This window comes from Mobula birostris, chromosome 12 (assembly GCF_030028105.1).
Source record: "Mobula birostris isolate sMobBir1 chromosome 12, sMobBir1.hap1, whole genome shotgun sequence".
Taxonomy (NCBI): domain Eukaryota; kingdom Metazoa; phylum Chordata; class Chondrichthyes; order Myliobatiformes; family Myliobatidae; genus Mobula; species Mobula birostris.
In genome coordinates this window covers 75903914-75921272 of record NC_092381.1, presented here as the reverse complement: position 1 = coordinate 75921272, position 17359 = coordinate 75903914, and the positions used below count along the sequence as shown (strand labels likewise).

General features: G+C 40.8%; 1 protein-coding gene across 1 annotated transcript; it reads right to left on the bottom strand.

Moving 5' to 3' along the window:
- Positions 1 to 598: 598 nt before the first annotated feature.
- On the bottom strand, positions 599 to 12699 carry LOC140206363 (V-type proton ATPase subunit G 3-like). Its single transcript, XM_072274725.1, has 3 exons — positions 12617 to 12699; positions 5081 to 5181; positions 599 to 1271 (listed from the first exon to the last, which is right to left on the bottom strand). Exons 1-3 carry the CDS (start codon positions 12696 to 12698, stop codon positions 1092 to 1094), a joined length of 363 nt encoding a protein of 120 aa, XP_072130826.1. The 5' UTR covers position 12699; the 3' UTR covers positions 599 to 1091.
- Positions 12700 to 17359: the final 4660 nt, after the last annotated feature.

Here is a 17359-nt window from a genome sequence, read left to right as displayed (position 1 = left end):
AAGTGGGATCTACAGATCGGAAAAACAGAGCTGTTGGAGTGTAAGTGCCGGGAGCTGTGGGAGACACCTGCCTCCCAGAAAGCTAACCCATAGACGAAGAATTCAAATAATTTTAAAAGGATCATAAGGGTTGTTACATATCAATTCCTGGAATGTCACCTATTTTTGAGAGAAGCATGATATTTGTGGCGATTTCCTCTAAATGCCTGTCCACTGGCTCATAACAAGGCAATACCACAAACACAGAAATCTGGCCCATCCATGTTGGATGTCAAATCCATCAAACTGTGATCACACAGAGCACAGAAAATGTAAAGTCTGTTGCTGCTTAGAACTGTGATCCCAAGTGTAAGAGGAGAACACATATTTCGGGAGCTGAACCTGGTGTCAGGCTAATATCACCAACAACTAAAGTGAATCAAAATGAGATTTTGGAAAATATGCTTAAACAATTATAACATTCAAAATGCTGATTTAATGGAAGAAAATATGAATTGAAATAGTTAACCCTAAATTTGAGGCACAATATTACTATATTTTAATGCACGTGATAATTTTAAAACATTTCTTCAGTATTAACCATTTCTGTTCAGTGAATTTTGTTTAATAAGTGAATGAGGTGCAACACTGTGACCAGTTAATTATAGTAGTCCAGAAATGAGAATATTAAATAGTGAAATTAAAAAAAATCCTCTGTGATTGGAATTTCTGGTGTTTGTTAAGTTCTATAAGGGAAAGCAGAAAGTCGATAGGAGTTGGGATAATGGGGGAGTGGTTAAATGTGAGGGATGTGATGTGCAGTCACAGGACACCACCAAGACAAGGATCATGCATGCTCTAACTAATTGACAGAATAAAGTCTGGAAGTTGAATGGCTTGTTCCTGTTGCCCTCTCTGTTAGAGATTAAAAGAGAAATTAGAGGCGAATTCTTACACTTATATAGCCCCTTAATAATAAGAACAAATCCCAAGGCATTCACAATTAAAAGGGTAAGATACTTTTCATAAAATACACATCATCCAGTGTTTGCCATCTTCAGTGTTCGCATGGCATTAGTTTGATGAAGTTTAATTCATCATCAGCTTTCCAGTCAATGTGAGCCAGCTTCTCTGAAATTGACATGAATTTCTGGTTTGATTTCACAAACTATTCCCAAGAGTTTTTGCAGGACTGTCTCACTGTTCTGCCCATGGTGACTTATAAGCCCGTTTATTCTTGTTCTTGTTTGTTCATCCACCTTGGCCAAAAGATTACCTTGTGATCCCATGATCTAGGACAGAGCAGAACAATGTTTACAGTAAATGAAAGATCATATGCTTGGGACTTCACAAACATTTTGGAAATATTTCATGTCAATACGATATTTAGAGTATATACATTATGGAAATTCAATTGTCCTTCTCTAATTTTCTATACTTCTTTTTACTGCTCTTCCAAGGTGCTGTGGGAGAAGAATTCCTGTCCTCTCTCAGCAGATGGTTTGTTTAATCGCGTAGCAAAGCCACTGGTGATTAGTTATCAGACAACTGGGTTTAATAAGGACATTTCTAACCATCATCTACACTGGGATAGGGTCAGTCATGTACACTCCGACTGATATCTTGCCTCACCCAATCAGATGAACAGGAGTTCTGCTTTGGTACAACTATCACAACATGAGATGAATTAGATCATGAATTAAGACACAAATAGACTAGAGTGATTATAAGATAGGATCTGTCGAATTAGCCTGGTCCAGTATCAAAATACAAAACTGATGCATAATCAGATGAGCATTCTTTCACTTTTTTATATATAATCTTGAATTTCACTGGGAATTTTCATAATATTCTACCATAGTGTTACCAGGTGTCCAGCAGAACCTATCAGAAAATTATAATGAGGAGTGCACAGGTACATCGGGTGTATATACAGTACAGTATGAAGTTGCTAGTAATTGTTTAAAGACTGGGGGTAATAAGGTAAGACAAGGATAGTAACCTTATTGACTGAGAACTGCCACTTCATCAGTTCTAAGGAAGAGGATGTTGTATACTAAGCAATATGTATCTGAACCTGGAAGTTATACATGTAGTTCTTGTGAGGAAAATTTCTCTTGCTAAATTAAAGATGTATTTTTGGATTGGTCCCTTGTGCAAAGTGCTGATAGAATAGAATTCTGGCATCTTTACTCTCCCCATTTCCACCTCCCTGACTCCACTCCCAGCTCCCATTCACGATTTCTAGCTCAGGTCTGTCCAAGTATATCCTTTTCACATAAAGTAATCAGATCAGAATCAGGTTTAGTATCATTGGCATATGTTGTGAAATTTGTTGTCTTTGCAGCAGCACTACAATGCAACATATAATAATAGAAAAAAATCTGTGAATTATGTAGTAGGTATATCTATATTAAATTGTTAAATAAGTAATGCAAACACAGAAATAAAAAAAGTAGTGATGGGTTCAATGTCCATTCAGGAATTGGCTGGCAGAGGGGAAGAAGCTGTTCTTGAATTACTGAGTGTGAGTATTCAATGGCTGCCCAATCAATCCACGCTCAATTATCAGCAAAGTTGTGGACAGTGTGATCCAACAGTGCAATTTGGCAGGTATAACTCACTGGAGCCAAATTTAAGATTTACCAGGACCACTCATTTCAAACCTGATGACAGCCTTGGTCAAAATAACTGAATTCCAGAGCAGAGGTATGAGTGATTGGCTGTGATATCAAAGCAGGCTATGATCAAGTGTACTAGTCCTGATGTGGGCTCTTGGCCCAAAACATCAATTGCTTATTCATTTTCATAGATGCTGAGTTCCTCCAGCATTTTGTGTGTGTGGCATCAAAGGGATCTGGTAAAAATAAATTCAGTGGTCAATGAAACACTTCAGTGGTAAGAGTGGAATGTATGACAGAAAGTGTTTCTGTTTGTTGGAGATTAAACTTCATGGCTTCACTGCAGGAATTCTTTATGGCAATGCTCCTGGCCCAACTGTATCTAGATGCTTCATCAGTGACCTTCAGTTTATAATTCCTCAGCATATTGTTACGTACCCCGTAACTGGGTTGCCAAACCAGCAGAAATGGATCACTCGGTTGGAGTCTGGATTACTAGAACTAAGCAAGTTTTATTAAAGAAACAAGCAACACTGTACTCTAATCAAACGGATAATAAATGCAACAGTTCAGCAATGATAAACACACATGTACACAGAATTAGGATAACAGGATCAATCAAGCTCTATCGTCGTCTAGGGGTAAATGACCAGTTTCAAAGTGACGCAAAGTTCAGTTCAATTGAATTCAGTTCAGTTCGCAGTAATCACTGCCATGGGAGATGGACGGTGGGGGGGGGAAGGAGAGAGAGAGCAAAACGAATGAATATTCAAATGGCTTCCACACAGACCTTCGATATTCTTCGCAGTCAGCTTTTGGGCGAGCCCTTTGTGATGTCTTCTGAGGTCACCGACCGTGACCCCTCCGTTTCCAGATACGATCGTTTCTCTGCGGTGAACCTGGCACCCAGGCAAGGGCGGACACACACCAGGTTCCCGCTGATCGTGCCTTTCCACCCTGTGCGTCTATGGCTTGGTCCCGCGACCAGCCTTCCAAAACTTCCCACCGACTTATGGGAGGCGCACCGCTTCCAGGGTCTCGTTACCTCGGGGTGTCATGTGTGTCTTGCCTTAGCGAACTTGTCCCTTTTTATCCCCCTGCTGGGGCATCGCCTGTCCATCACTTCAAACAGTTCAGGGTTCAAAGGGGGGAGTCGATCTTGACAGCTCTCCTTCCGTTAAACTCTCCTGTCCCTTCATTAACATCCCCAAATGCTGCTTCATTGTTTTCCTTATGTCTCTTTCTCCTGAAGACAGGTGGCAGACCAATTGCTGATTCCACTGGTGCCAGCACAGGCCAGCTAACATCTTAATCTATGTGTATTCTCGTCACAATATGAAGCAGTCCGAGGTAACATTTGGCTGATAAATGGCAATTAACATTTGTGCCATAAAAATGAAAGATGGAAAACATCTACAAAAAGAGAAATTCTAACCACTTACCCTTGATATTCAGTGGCACCTCCCTTCCTAAGCTCGCCAACATTAAAATCTTGAGGGTCACTATTGACCAGGAACTCAACTGGACCATAAGCGCCATGCCCAAAAAAATAGGCCAGAAACTGGAAATGATGCGGTGAGTGGCTCAATGCTTGACACCCCAAGATCTTCCCAGAGTGAAGTGCTCTCAACTGGTGAGATAAATGCAAATCTAATAACACTTAAGAAGCTCCCATAATGTAGGACAGAACAACCTGCTTGATTCATACTCCTGCAGGCTTCCCTCCAACTTGCACACCATCCTGATTTGGAAGGATAGTCTCTTCCATCATTGCTGGCTTTGTACCCTGGAACTCCCTATCCAACAGTACTATGAAATTACCTTCAAGAGAAGGATTGGAGCGATTCAGGAAGATGGCCCAGTAGTGCCTTCTTAAGGGCAATTAGATGGTGATAAATGGTGGGTTTGCTGATGAAGCCCATCAAATAATTAAAATATACTGTATATACACAAATACCTGGTCCCAGTGTATATGGAGAAGGCAGGGACCAGAGCTATGCCCACAGAATCACTGGCACTCGCCAGCACCATGTTAAATAGATGTTTAACAACAGTTATTAAATATTCAGCAAAGTAGCAGCTAGTAGATTTCTCTATGCCAAAGTCTGCTTTATGTAATATTTATTTAAGAAAATTAAAATACGGTTTCATTCAAATTGAAATAAATTGTTTGCTTTAGAGGAACTTTTAATATCACCAGGGTACCAAATCAGTGCTATCGCTTGTGGCCAACAGAGAAAAAAATAATGATACCTCTACCAGTGAAGCTGATAACTCAAAACTGGAGCTGTCAGTTAATGACTTGGCTGCAGTTGTTAAGAGCTATTAAATTTCATTGTTCGTTGTAACATTTATTTTTTAAAAAAACAAGATTAGTGAGTGTTTGATTTATTGGCATTGATTTTAACAAGATGATTCATTGATCACAGTTTTCCAGAAGAAGCAGCAATTAAAGACATTTCAGTTGCATTAATACGCACCGAGTCCTGCTTTTGTCTAAACTCTCTCTCCCTTTGCAGACGATATTGATCTATCTCTGCTTGAGCTTCATCCTTTGCTTGCTTCAGACGTCTTCCCTTCCCTAGAAGTAATGTTCACAAAAAAAAACGCCTGGTAAAGGCTTCATACCAATAGAGCCACAAGCCCAATAAACAGAAGGCACACAAGGGAATCATGGGTTGCAAAACAGAAGGAAGCTGGACTGATTAGTATGAACTCTGTAAGTTACACTGCCTTATGTTGGGAATAATTCCGTTTTGATGATTTATTGATTTTCTTCATGGATTCCGTCCTTGTGTGCATGATTTTCATTGGTCTCAAAGCATAATATCTAATTATAGAAGACAGTTTCCTCTCTTCAAAATGCTGCTTTGAGCTGGAGCATCTGCAGCCTGATGTCTGGTGATGCAATGTGATGTCTTCTTTACAATGTGGCTGGCAGAGCATTTTGGAGTCACTGTTGCTGCTCTTTGGAAACCTCGGGAATGGTGAGTGTCGGATAATTGTGACTCATCAGACTGTGCAGGACTTGAATTGAATTATCAGACTGGTGACCCGGGGCAAGATAAGCTGGTTCTTTGCTCTGTCTATTTTCTATATGAGGTCTCACTAACTCTGGAAAACTTCACTGGGCTGTGTTGCATGCCTCATTGGTTATTAAAGGAAATAGGAGATATGATGATCATTCTAGGAAATTGGAAGACCAGCCTCGATTTTGGTGACTATTGAAGCAATCCTGAGGGCTGAATGGCCTACTCTTGCTTCTATTTCTCCTTTTTCTTAAGTTCTTAACTCAAGTGTGGCATTGATGGGGCCTGTGCAATTTTTTCCCTTCATTGTGGATTGACCATGACAAAAGAATGTTTCACCTTTGGGAAACCATAAAAGGAAGATGTTTAAAAAGACCCTTACTTCTTCCATAGGGAGTGATCAGCTGGCATATGCCATCCAATTCAACACAGTCATTTAATTGTGCTGTTCGGAGTTAATGTGCCACATGTGACAGACCTTCTTGTGTTTACCAGCCAGTGAGCTTTTGCCTTTTACCACCATGTAATGAAGTTTAAGCTGAGTTCTTATTAAGAAGTTAGAGCAGAAGAAGCTAGAAACAGTCCAGCAGGCCAGGCAGCATCTGCGCAGATGTCAGGGATCCTGCTTCCTTTCTTTAGCACTAGGAATAGTTAGAAATTAAAAAAGTGGTAGTGTTCAGAAACAGGAGCAGGGGAGGCAGAAATTGAGGTGAGGTTTAAATAAGAAAAGATGTTCTGATGATACAAGATGAATACTGGAGGTTTGAAATAAAAATATCAGGAAAGCTGATTATCTGGAACGCCCAACTCATTGAAATCAAATTCTGAATTATTGAAATCATTTTTGTTTCTTGATGGCTATAATTTGCCAGGTGGGAAAGTGAGAGTAACAGTGTAGAGTGGGTAGTGGTCGCTGCCTCACTGAGACAGGGACCCAAGCTCAATTCTTTCCTCTGCTGTTACCTGTGCAGACGTGGCACTTCCTCTAGATGCTTTGATTTCCCCCAACATACTCCAGTTCCCTCCCACATCCCAAAGGTTTGTGATGTGGAAGGTTAATTGCCCATTGTAAATTGCCACCACCGTGTAGGTGAGTGAAGAAATCTAAAGTGATAAGAAGGGAGGGAGAATAAAAAGCGGAATGAGTGCAGGATTACAGTAAATGGGTGTTTGATAGTTGGTGCAGATTCAATGGGCCAAATGGCCTGTTTTCTCATTGTACCTATGACTCTGTGAAATGATGTTCCTCAAGCCTACACTGAGCTGCATTCCAAGTGTGTGGCCAGCTGAAGAGTGAGCCTGAGCAATGAAGTGACAGGTGCCTGGTTCTCAGTTATGCTTGTGGGTTGACTAGAGGTGTCCTGCAAAACAGCTACCCCATCAATTACTTGACTTGTCTAGTGCACAGGGGTCCACACTGTGAGCAGAGAATACAGTAAATTGGAAGAAGTACAAGTGAATTGCCATGATATTTGGAAAGCATGTTAAGGGTTGTGGAAGTTTGGAAGGGTGGGAAAGAGCACGTGCCAAGCCTACTGTTGCATGAGAAGTCAATGTGAGAACGGTAATGTGAGCTTGTAGAGACGGAGCAGTTAACAAGCAAGTGCTGGTGGCAGCAACTCTGAAAAGGGAAGGACATTAATTATGTGAATAGCAACTACATTGTGCTGTTTTTAAAATGATATGATGTTATTTGGAAACATCACTTGTACTGAACTGAGAACATCCATGTTTGACGTTTTCAATTTAATGTTGACCACGTGCATTAGAAATTATTCCCATTCTATGAAAAAAGTATGGTGCTCAAATTTTCATGAAATAGTTTTATCATAAGATTGGTGAAGTATCATATACAGTTCTGGTCATTGTATTACGGGAAGGATGTGGTTACACTGGAGAGGAGATTCACCTGGGTTGAGCACTTCGTTTGTGCAGAGACACTGTAAAGGCTGGCTTTGATTCATTGGAGCTGAGAAGGCTGAAGGGTGACTTGCTCTAGGTCTATAAAACTATTTGTGGGCATAAGTAGAGGGGATTTGAAGTAGGATTTTTTTACAGAGATGGTAAATGAAATCTACATAGAACATATTGCCTGAGGGGGTGGTGAAGACAGAAACTCTCACAACTTTTATGAAGTACTTACAGTGGCATGCAAAAGTTTGGGACCCCTAGTCAAGATTTCTGTTACGGTGAATAGCTAAGCGAGTAAAAGATGAACTGATTTCCAAAAGGTATAAAGTTAAAGATGACACATTTCTTTAATATTTTAAGCAAGGAAACTTTTTTATTTCCATCTTTTACAGTTTCAAAACAACAAAAAAGGAAAAGGGCCCGAAGCAAAGTTTGGGCACCCTGCATGGCAGTACTTAGTAACACCCCCTTTGGCAAGTATCCCAGCTTATAATCCCTTTTTGTAGCCAGCGAAGAGTCTTTCAGTTCTTGTTTGGGGGATTTTTGCCCATTCTTCCTTGCAAAAGGCTTCTAGATCTGTGAGATTCTTGGGCCGTCTTGCATGCACTGCTGTTTTGAGGTCTATCCACAGTTCTATTTTAACTTCATCAGTCCACAGGACTTGTTTCCAAAATGCATCAGACTTGTTTAGATGTTCCTTTGAACTTTTTGAATAGAACTTTTGGCCGCAATGAGCAAAGGTATGTTTGGAGAAAAAAGGGTGCGGAATTTCATGAAAAGAACACCTCTCCAACTGTTAAGCATGAAGGTGGATCGATCATGCTTTGGGCTTGTGTTGCAGCCAGTGGCACGGGGAATATTTACTGGGAGAGGGAAGAATGAATTCAATTAAATATCAGCAAATTCTGGAAGCAAACATCGCACCGTTTGTAAAAAAGCCAAAGATGAAAAGAGGATGGCTTCTACAACAGGATAATGAACCTAAACACACCTCAAAATCCACAATGGACTACCTCAAGAGGCGCAAGCTGAAGGTTTTGCCATGGCCCTCAAAGTCCCCCGACCTAAACATCATCGAGAATCTGTGGATAGACCTCAAAAGAGCAGTGCATGCAAAACGGCCCAAGAATCTCACAGAACTAGAAGCCTGTTGCAAGGAAGAATGGGTGGAAAATCTCCCAAACAAGAATTGAAAGACTCTTAGCTGGCTACAGAAAGCATTTACAAGCTGTGATACTTGCCAAAAGGGGTGTTACTAAGTACTGTCATGCAGGGTGCCCAAACTTTTGCTTCAAGCCCTTTTCCTTTTTTGTTATTTTGAAACTGTAAAAGATGGAAATAAAAAAAAAGTTTTCTTGTTTAAAATATTAAAGAAATATGTAATCTTTAACATTATACCTTAAGGAAATCAGTTCATCTTTTACTCCCTTAGCTATTCACAGTAACAGAAATTTTGACCGGGGTGCCCAAACTTTTGCATGCCACTGTAGATGAGCACGTGAACTGCCATGAGATGGACTGGAAAATGGGATTAGTAGATTGGCACTGCTGTGGAGATGATGAGAGTTAAGGCCGATATGCTTCTATGATTCAATATCAGAAATAACAACTTTATAGCGTGACTACACATATTACATTCCATGTATTTTACTGCCTATTTTCGAACGACAGCCAACTACCAGAATTCTGATATCTTTCAATTTCATCACTAAGCATCATGTTCGCAGTTCAGCTTGACATTGAGTGTAATTCTAATGGGACCGAAGTTCCAGACCCGGATTCGAGTCCCACTGTTTGCTGAAGATGAAGTGCTAGACGGTAGTCCTTGCCACTCACTTCTCAATACATATTTGGGAGATCATACACACATTTGGTCAAAGTCCAGATCCTTGTGGATGTCTGAAACTTTTATGCATATCATTGCCACAGGCATATCATTCCAACCTTCCAAACAGGGATTGTTTTAATTAATGACAAATGCATATTTGGATGATTATTTATTTGGCAATTGTACAAATAAAATTCAGTGCTGAGCTGAACCAAGCTCCTCTTACCGTTCAGATGAAGTTTATAGGGTACGTGTGACTCCTGGGGGTGGGGGGTGTAGAGAAATGTGGAGGAATAGGTTGTATGATCTGGGTAATTATCTCCCTACATTGTGTGATAAAAATCAAAGAAGAAACAAAGCTTTCCGAATTACCAAATCACACATTGGTTACAGCACAAAGGGGGGCTACTCAGTCTCTTGAGTCTGTACTAATTCTATTACAAGAGCAATCCAGCCAGTCACGCTCCACTTTTTCCCCAAAGCCCTGCAAACTCTTCTTTCAAATAGTTATCCAGCTTCCTTGTGAATGCTACAAATGAATGTACCTTGGAAGTACTGTACAGATCACACACAGTGTGTGACCATTCTTCATATCCCTTTTGGTTTTTTGGCCAATCACCTTTAGTCTTTGTCCTAAGTTTGCTGGTGGAAGCTATATCCTTAGTGATTTTAAATACCACTATCAGTCCCTTCAAAACTTCTTTTGTTCCAATGAGAACAATCCCAGCTTTTCCAATATGAATAAGGTGTCTTATTCATTCCAGTGAACTTCTTCTTCAACCCCTCCAAAGCTTTCATGTCTTTTCTGAATAGTTGTGCCAGACTTGGATGGGGTTCAAATGTTCATTATGACTTCTTTGCTCTCTGCCTCTACTTATAAAGCCCTGTTCCTGCTTGATTTTTAAAAATCAACTTTCTTAACTCATTCAGCCACGTTCAACAATCATCTGGTGAACACTTGTGATAACAGCCTGTCGTCTGTTGTATGTTTGTTCCTCTGCATTATTTTACTCTCCTTCCTCTTGGTCACTTGGGGAGTTCCAGCTTTACTTTCCTTACCCTTCTACATAACAGAAATGGACCTGGATTGTGTCTGAAATTTCCCAATGTTAAAGGCTTCCATTTAGTGACAGGTTTATAGGCGGAAACTCACAGCATTCTCATTGCTTTGGTTTAGTGATCGGAGAGACAACTCAAATTTTTGCCTCAGCCTTGGTAGGGATACATCCTTCTCTGCATTCACCTTTGAGCTTGACTTTAAAGCTTGAGTTTGTAAAGGGTGCTGCTTGAATTTTGCAGGAAGATGCCCATTCGCAGACAACTTTGTGAATAATGCACGTTGTGTGTTCTGTTGCAGTCTGACACCATTATCGACACTCCTCAGTGTTCGGGGTGGCAATTCTTATTCATTGATATGGAGCCAAGGCAGACTGATATCGAACCATTATATTAGGGTCTTCAATGGGGAAAGTATGGACCACAAAATAAATCAATAAAAACACTATAGGCTCATGAGAGTTGTCAAAACTTGACTTGAAAATCTCCCCAACGTTTCCCCGGATGGTCTCATTTGGTAAAGGCAGTTGATAATGGAGCCATAGACCAGATGGCGCATGCTTTGAATTGTAGCTGCTGCTGCTGAGTGAATTGAGCTCAGCCAAGCTGGCAGAAGGGGTGTGACAAACTGGCCTCTTTGCCCCAGGCTAGAGGAGAGGAGCAGAGCCAGTCTCCCTGCTGATTGCTATCCCCCTGGATACAGAAATGCTGCTGCGTAGATGTTGAGTGAGGGCAAGATCAGCTTCTGCTGCGATTTCCTTCCCTCCCGGCACCGCCTTCACTCTTCCCCAGAGCCAGATAACCTGTGAATGTTCGGTGCCCAGGCTCAGCAAGGTACAGCTGGGCTCCTGGCAGCTTCCAAGGCCTGAGCCCAGCAGGAGTCAGTGGCTTCAATACGGGCAAACAAAATTTCATTTAGGAAGGAAAAGTTTACTGCTTTTAAGTCAGTGACTAACATGACAGAGAGTGCAAACTTTAAATTCAAATTGCTTCCCTCATTAACTTGGAAATGAGAATATTAAATAAAATGTCACATTGTCTTTTATGGGGAGAGAGAGAGGAAGGGAGGGAGAGGGAGAGGCAGAGTTATTTATTTATTTTTTCCAGGTGGAGTAAACACAGGTGAAGATTCCAGAATTGCTTAACTGGCAAAGATGTAAAAATGGAGGAATCATCAGATTTCTCTAGAAAGAGAAGATCAGAAAGGCCAAATGGTTTAAAGATTTTGTACGTCATTAAACTGAGGCCAGTGCCTTGCGTCTGTCAAGGCCCAGTTGTCTTGAGGGACCCCCAGATGTATGATTAAAAGAGGTCAATGTTGGGAACATTTCAGGAGTTCAGACAGCACTTCAGGAAACAAAATCAGAATTAACATTTGAAATGTCAAGGGTCTCAGATGAAGGATCTCAGAATTGAAACTTTATCCCCATTTCTCTTTCCACAGAGGCTACCTGACCTTCTGATTGTTCCCAGTATCTTCAGAATCTACAGTTCATTTTGATTTTCATTGACTTTCAGTGCTGCACAGTGATCTGGACAAGACCAGAGCTTTTGCAGATACTTGTGCAAACTGTTAGCGTGCAGCACTTTGCAAGTAGACTGAAGGCAGAATTTCAGCAGGTAACATAACATATGTCCAACAGTGGCATGCCATTTAAAAAAAAACTCTTATAGAAACATAGAAAACCCACAGCACAAATCAGGCCCTTTGGCCCACAAAGCTGTGCCGAACATGTCTTTACCTTAGAACTACCTAGGCTTACCCATAGCCCTCTATTTTTCTAAGTTCCATGTATCCATCCAGGAGTCTCTTAAAAGACTCTATTGTTTCTGCCTCCACCACCGCCACTGGAAGCCCATTCCACGCACTCACCACTCTCTGCGTAAAAAACTTACCCCTTATCCCTAGATTATTATTTTTTTTGCAATGCCTTCTCCAGCACAATATGTGCAGCTCTCTGCAGGACTGGTCACAAAGCATGTTCCTGCTTCCACAAGCCCTTCTGTTTGCTCCCAAATGGAACTGCTGCAATTTTGATGCTGGTGTAAGATTATTGCCAGTAAAAAGTGTATACTGAGTTAGTTTTCTTCAAAACAATAATGCTTCAGGTTTGATTTTCCACTGTGTGGAAACCAACCTTCATCACCTGTGCGAGTGAACAAGCACTTGTTAACACATTTACTTTACTCACTCTTCTTAGCTTCCTCCAACCTTTCCTTTGCTCGTTTCTCTGCCTGTAGAAGCTGATGGATTCCTTGCGAGTGACTGGTCATGTTGTTCTGTGAGGCAGTGCCCTGAGAAGGCGATGTGCAGCTTCATTTTTATAGGCACCTTGGTGACTTTGATGACTTCTTGTTGCTGCAAACAACAAAGACAATTCAGGATGCAGCTTGTGTAGCAGTGGCAAGCTCCAGCCTCAGGCTGCTTTCAGGTAGTTACAGCCAAAACAATAGCTTAATGTGCATTATCTGATGACAAATTAAAACAAAAACACCGCCTGTGGATCATGTGCAAGGGAATTTATACAGCAGGATCAACAAAAATACTAAATAAACAAAAAGGCAACTTTGAGGATCTTTTTACCCACTTATAATTTACTCGTGTTTGTACTTTTTTTACATTTACATTTTTCTTCAATCACACTTGATGCTGCTGTAGTATAATTAAAGTAGACCAAATTGGCAAACATAGGCTTCATTTATTTAAATATTTTAAATAAATATCTAATAATGTACACTGTAACTAGACAAGACTAACTATATGTGGTAGGACCAAGTCAATATATAAATACCTCTTAGTTCTTCAAGCAAGGAATTCATGCTCACAGTGTAATGCAAATAATGGCAGATTCATTACTATCTGAGTTTTAAATTAATAATGTACCTCAGTGGTGATGTAAGGGGTTGCATGACATTAAGCAGAGTAAAGACAGTCTTTTCCTCAGAGATGGGGAGCCTAAAACTAGAAGCCATAGATTTAAATTGAGAGGGCAATCATTTAAAGAATGGATGAGATGGGCTGAAGGGCCTGTTTCTGTGCTGAATAACTCTATGTAAGTGAATAAAAGAGTACAAAGAGTGAGACAATAGGCATGGGGATGAACAAGAGCAAAAGGGCATAGAGGAACTGATGCACTATCACTTACTCCAAAACACTGGAAGTAGAGTAAATACTGAAAGGCTTTTATTAACAGTAAAATGGATCCACGTCCATGCTGAGTATCTGTCCTGGACTGTAGAAGGAGCAGTGGCACAATCTCCTTTATTCAGGGGTCTGTGGGAGGAACCACAGGAGCAGTCAGCAGAGGGGCATGTCCAGACAGGTAACCCAGTTACAACCTATATACATGGTTTACCACAGGAACATCTCTCCAGTAGAAATATTAAGTGAAAGCATTGTGCTGTCTGCTTTGTGCACAAGTCTCAGTATCTTATATTTCTATTTTAGCTGGGAATAACTGGTTTCTGAATGTTTTTGGATATAACTGGTTTCTGAATATTTTTAACTTGGTACTAGTGCATCAGGTCTTCAAGTGTGAGTGCACTTATTATCCTAAAGATAGGATGTGTCCGATCTCATGGAAAGATTTCTTCTTGGCAGTTGCCAGCGCAATGTATAGGATTAAATAATGGCAGTGTATCAGTGTAAATTGAATAAGGAGGTGTAGGAAAACATGGGCTAGATTGCTTGAGTAATTTGTGGCTGTTTGACCTGGTGCAGGCTACATCCAAAGTCTCTGGCAACTGCAAGTTATTCCAAAGATTCACATTTCCCACTCCACTGGCACCTAAATCTCACAGCTTGCTCATGACTTCCTGCTAATCATCCATGGCATTAACATCATCCCTAATCATCCTAACAAACTGCAAGATTTGCACTCATCCACTGCCCTTTCTCTTACAGAGAGAAGTGATATACAGTGTGATTACCTCCAGATTGACTGCTGAGCCCAAGTGCATACATGAAGTCATCTAGCACTCAATCTGACATTCACAGCTGCTCAACTACAGGTATCTAACTACTATAGGGTATGATTACATGTAGGACTTGCACTTGGGGCAACACAATAATAAGGAAGAAGAATGGGGCAACACACACAAAATGCTGGAGGAACTCAGCAGGTCAGGCAGCATCTATGGAGGAGAATAAACAGTCGACGTTTCAAGAGCTGAAATGTCAACTGTTTATTCTTCTCCATAAATGCTGCCTGACTAATTGAGTTCCTCCAGCATTTTGCGTGAGATTCTCTAGATATCTGGCATCTGCAGAACCTCATGTTTCTGCAGAATGGGGCTGAGCTTAATGAAGTACAGCTGCACAGAGTTCCTTATCACTGTTTCCTGAAGTGACTCTTTCTATTGTTCCTTTCGGATGCACCGAGGTACAGTGAAAGTTCTTTTTGACTGCTATTTAGATAGGTTATCTCATACATAAGTATGTTGAGAAAACAGAATACAGAATATAGTGTTGCAATTATAGAAAACGTGCAATGCAGGTAGACAAATAAAGTGCAAGGGTTACAATGAGGTAGATTGGGAGATTGAGTTCATCTTTACAGTATGAGAAGTCTTTTCAAGAGTCTGGTAACTGCAGGATGGAAGCTGTCCTTGAGTCTGATGGCCTGTGCTCTCAAGCTTTTGTGTCTTTGCCCAGGTGAGCGAAGAAGAGGGAAAACTAGGGTGGCGGGGATTCTCGATTATGTTGGCTGCTTCCCAAGATAACAGGAAATGTAGATGGGGTCAGTGGTGGGGTGGCTTGTTTGTGTGATGAATGGGGATCTGTTCACAACACTCTGCAATGGTTTGTGTTCTTGGGCAGAGCAGTTTCCATACCGAGCTGGGATACATCTGGATAGGATGGTTTCCATCAGCAGCTGTAACAATTGGTCAGAGTCATTGGGGATGTGCCCAGTTTCCTTAGTCTTCTGAGGAAGTGAATGTGTTGATGTGCTTTCTTGGCTGTTTTTGTTGTTTTGTGCAACTATTCTGATCTCATTTTCTAGAAACTATACAAGATATTTCACAAAAAGGCAAAGGGAGGTCCTCCTTGGTGGCTGGGTTTGGGGGATGGCCAGTAGTGGTGGGGACATTACTGAAGGACGATGGTAGAATGGTGCGTTCATTAGAACCGATGCTTCAGGACTCCAGTAGTGCTATCCATAATATTGTGGGTGGTTCAAGACTCTTCAGGAGGAATATCAATCTCTGGAAAAAGGAATCAGGGTTCCTGAGAATTCCATGGTTTTGATGTGGTTACATTATTTACAATGTGTAAACACAGAATGAGAGAGCTATGCAGTTTCCCAGATTAATGGAGTTAGCATTGTATTTGGATGTTAATGGAGTGAAAGCCCTGGTGTTTGTGGGAAGGGTCAGGGAACAAGATGTGGGACCATGAATATTGCAGTTGGCCCCTTGCCGAGCTACGTGTCTACTATTCTCCACTGCAGAAGGAGCTGATGCCTTGGAAATTCTTGGAAACTGCAGCAATCTGGGAAACAGAACTGACAGTTTCTACAGCTACATGGAATGATGAAGGAAGTAAAAACTACTGCGATCCTCATTTTCATAGAGAGGATGAGACAGTTGCAGCTCTGCCACCAGATGACCCCTTTCAGTATTTGGCTGGTCAATCAGGCGGATTGGTCATTTACTGGACATGAATATTCCTGGAGGATAGGCCTCCAGATCAGAGAACCTCTATTCATCCTTCTTCTCCTCCTGCCTCTTCTGACGTTACTACCTTCTCCTTCTCTTGGTCTTGTTGGAGGTCCATTGGACTGCTGTTTCTCTCATAGAAAGACCTCTCTCACAGGGTGTCAGACAGAATGGCCTGGTGTTATTTGAAAGCTGACACTGAATATAACCAGCCTCCTACCTTACTCATTATACCAAAGGAAATGGCACCACCAGATACAATTCAACAGAATCAAACCAAGTTTCAATGAAAATGCCAAATTACGTCTTTATACACAATATATAAACAATCTAGAACATTGGTGAACTTTGGTATTTGCATCTACCTTCTCTGAAGGTCTTGGACCATTGAATCTGTACAGCTCAGATGGAGACCATTGGGCCAATGTCAGAGATTATACCTTGATCATAGATTAGTGGATAATCTACTCTCCATAAGCAGCCCTACCCTCTTGGCTAAACATAGCAATGAAATGTTTGCTGCTGGCTTCTTGATTTTAAGACACACTGTACCCACACCCACATAATCCTTGAAGTTAAAAACTAGCTCATGCTGTCTCTATCCTTCATTGGGACAGTTTTAATGTGATTCTTGAAAAGTGATGGAAATGGTTCATATACAGGAAATTCATATTAAGCGATAACTTTTGTAATATTATAAGTAGATTGTGGTTCTATATTATAGTTGGCCATAAATCTCGCGACCCATTGCTCAATATTGAGTGATGCTTGATACTGCTCACTGAAATGAAGGTGCCTAACCCTTCAACAGTAAAAGACCCAATTGGTGTAATTGCTAAAAATAAAAGTTCACTCAAGAATTTTAGTTGCCACTTGGCTTCATAACTTTGAAGAGTAACAGCTTCAGGTCAGAGCTAAAAAGAATCCAATACATTTAAGATTGCTTTGTATCTGTAAAGTTATCCATCCTTATATTTTTGAAGGGATTCATCGCAATAAAGGAGAGTATTTACTCTCAAGATAGCTAAGTCGTGCCAAGAAATTAACAGTGAGGGGTCCATTTGCACACCTTTTTTTAAATGACTTTTTAATATGTAGCATCTTATCAAAGACTTCTAAGTCCAAATACACTATATCAGTGGATTCTCATCTATTATTATTGAATTTTCTTTCATGAATTCCTATTGACTCGGTACAATTCTATTTTTATTTTCGATGTGCCTTTTACCACTTCCTTAACGATAGACTCCAGCATTTCCCCTACAATTGATGTCATG

Coding starts and splice junctions, on each gene's coding strand:
- LOC140206363 (XM_072274725.1), bottom strand. CDS start 12,698: ATGACCAGTCACTCGCAAGGAATCCATCAGCTTCTACAGGCAGAGAAA. Junction 5,182..12,616: donor GTTGGAGGAAGCTAAGAAGA/GTGAGTAAAGTA, acceptor CATTACTTCTAG/GGAAGGGAAGACGTCTGAAG. Junction 1,272..5,080: donor TTAGACAAAAGCAGGACTCG/GTGCGTATTAAT, acceptor GCTCTGTCCTAG/ATCATGGGATCACAAGGTAA.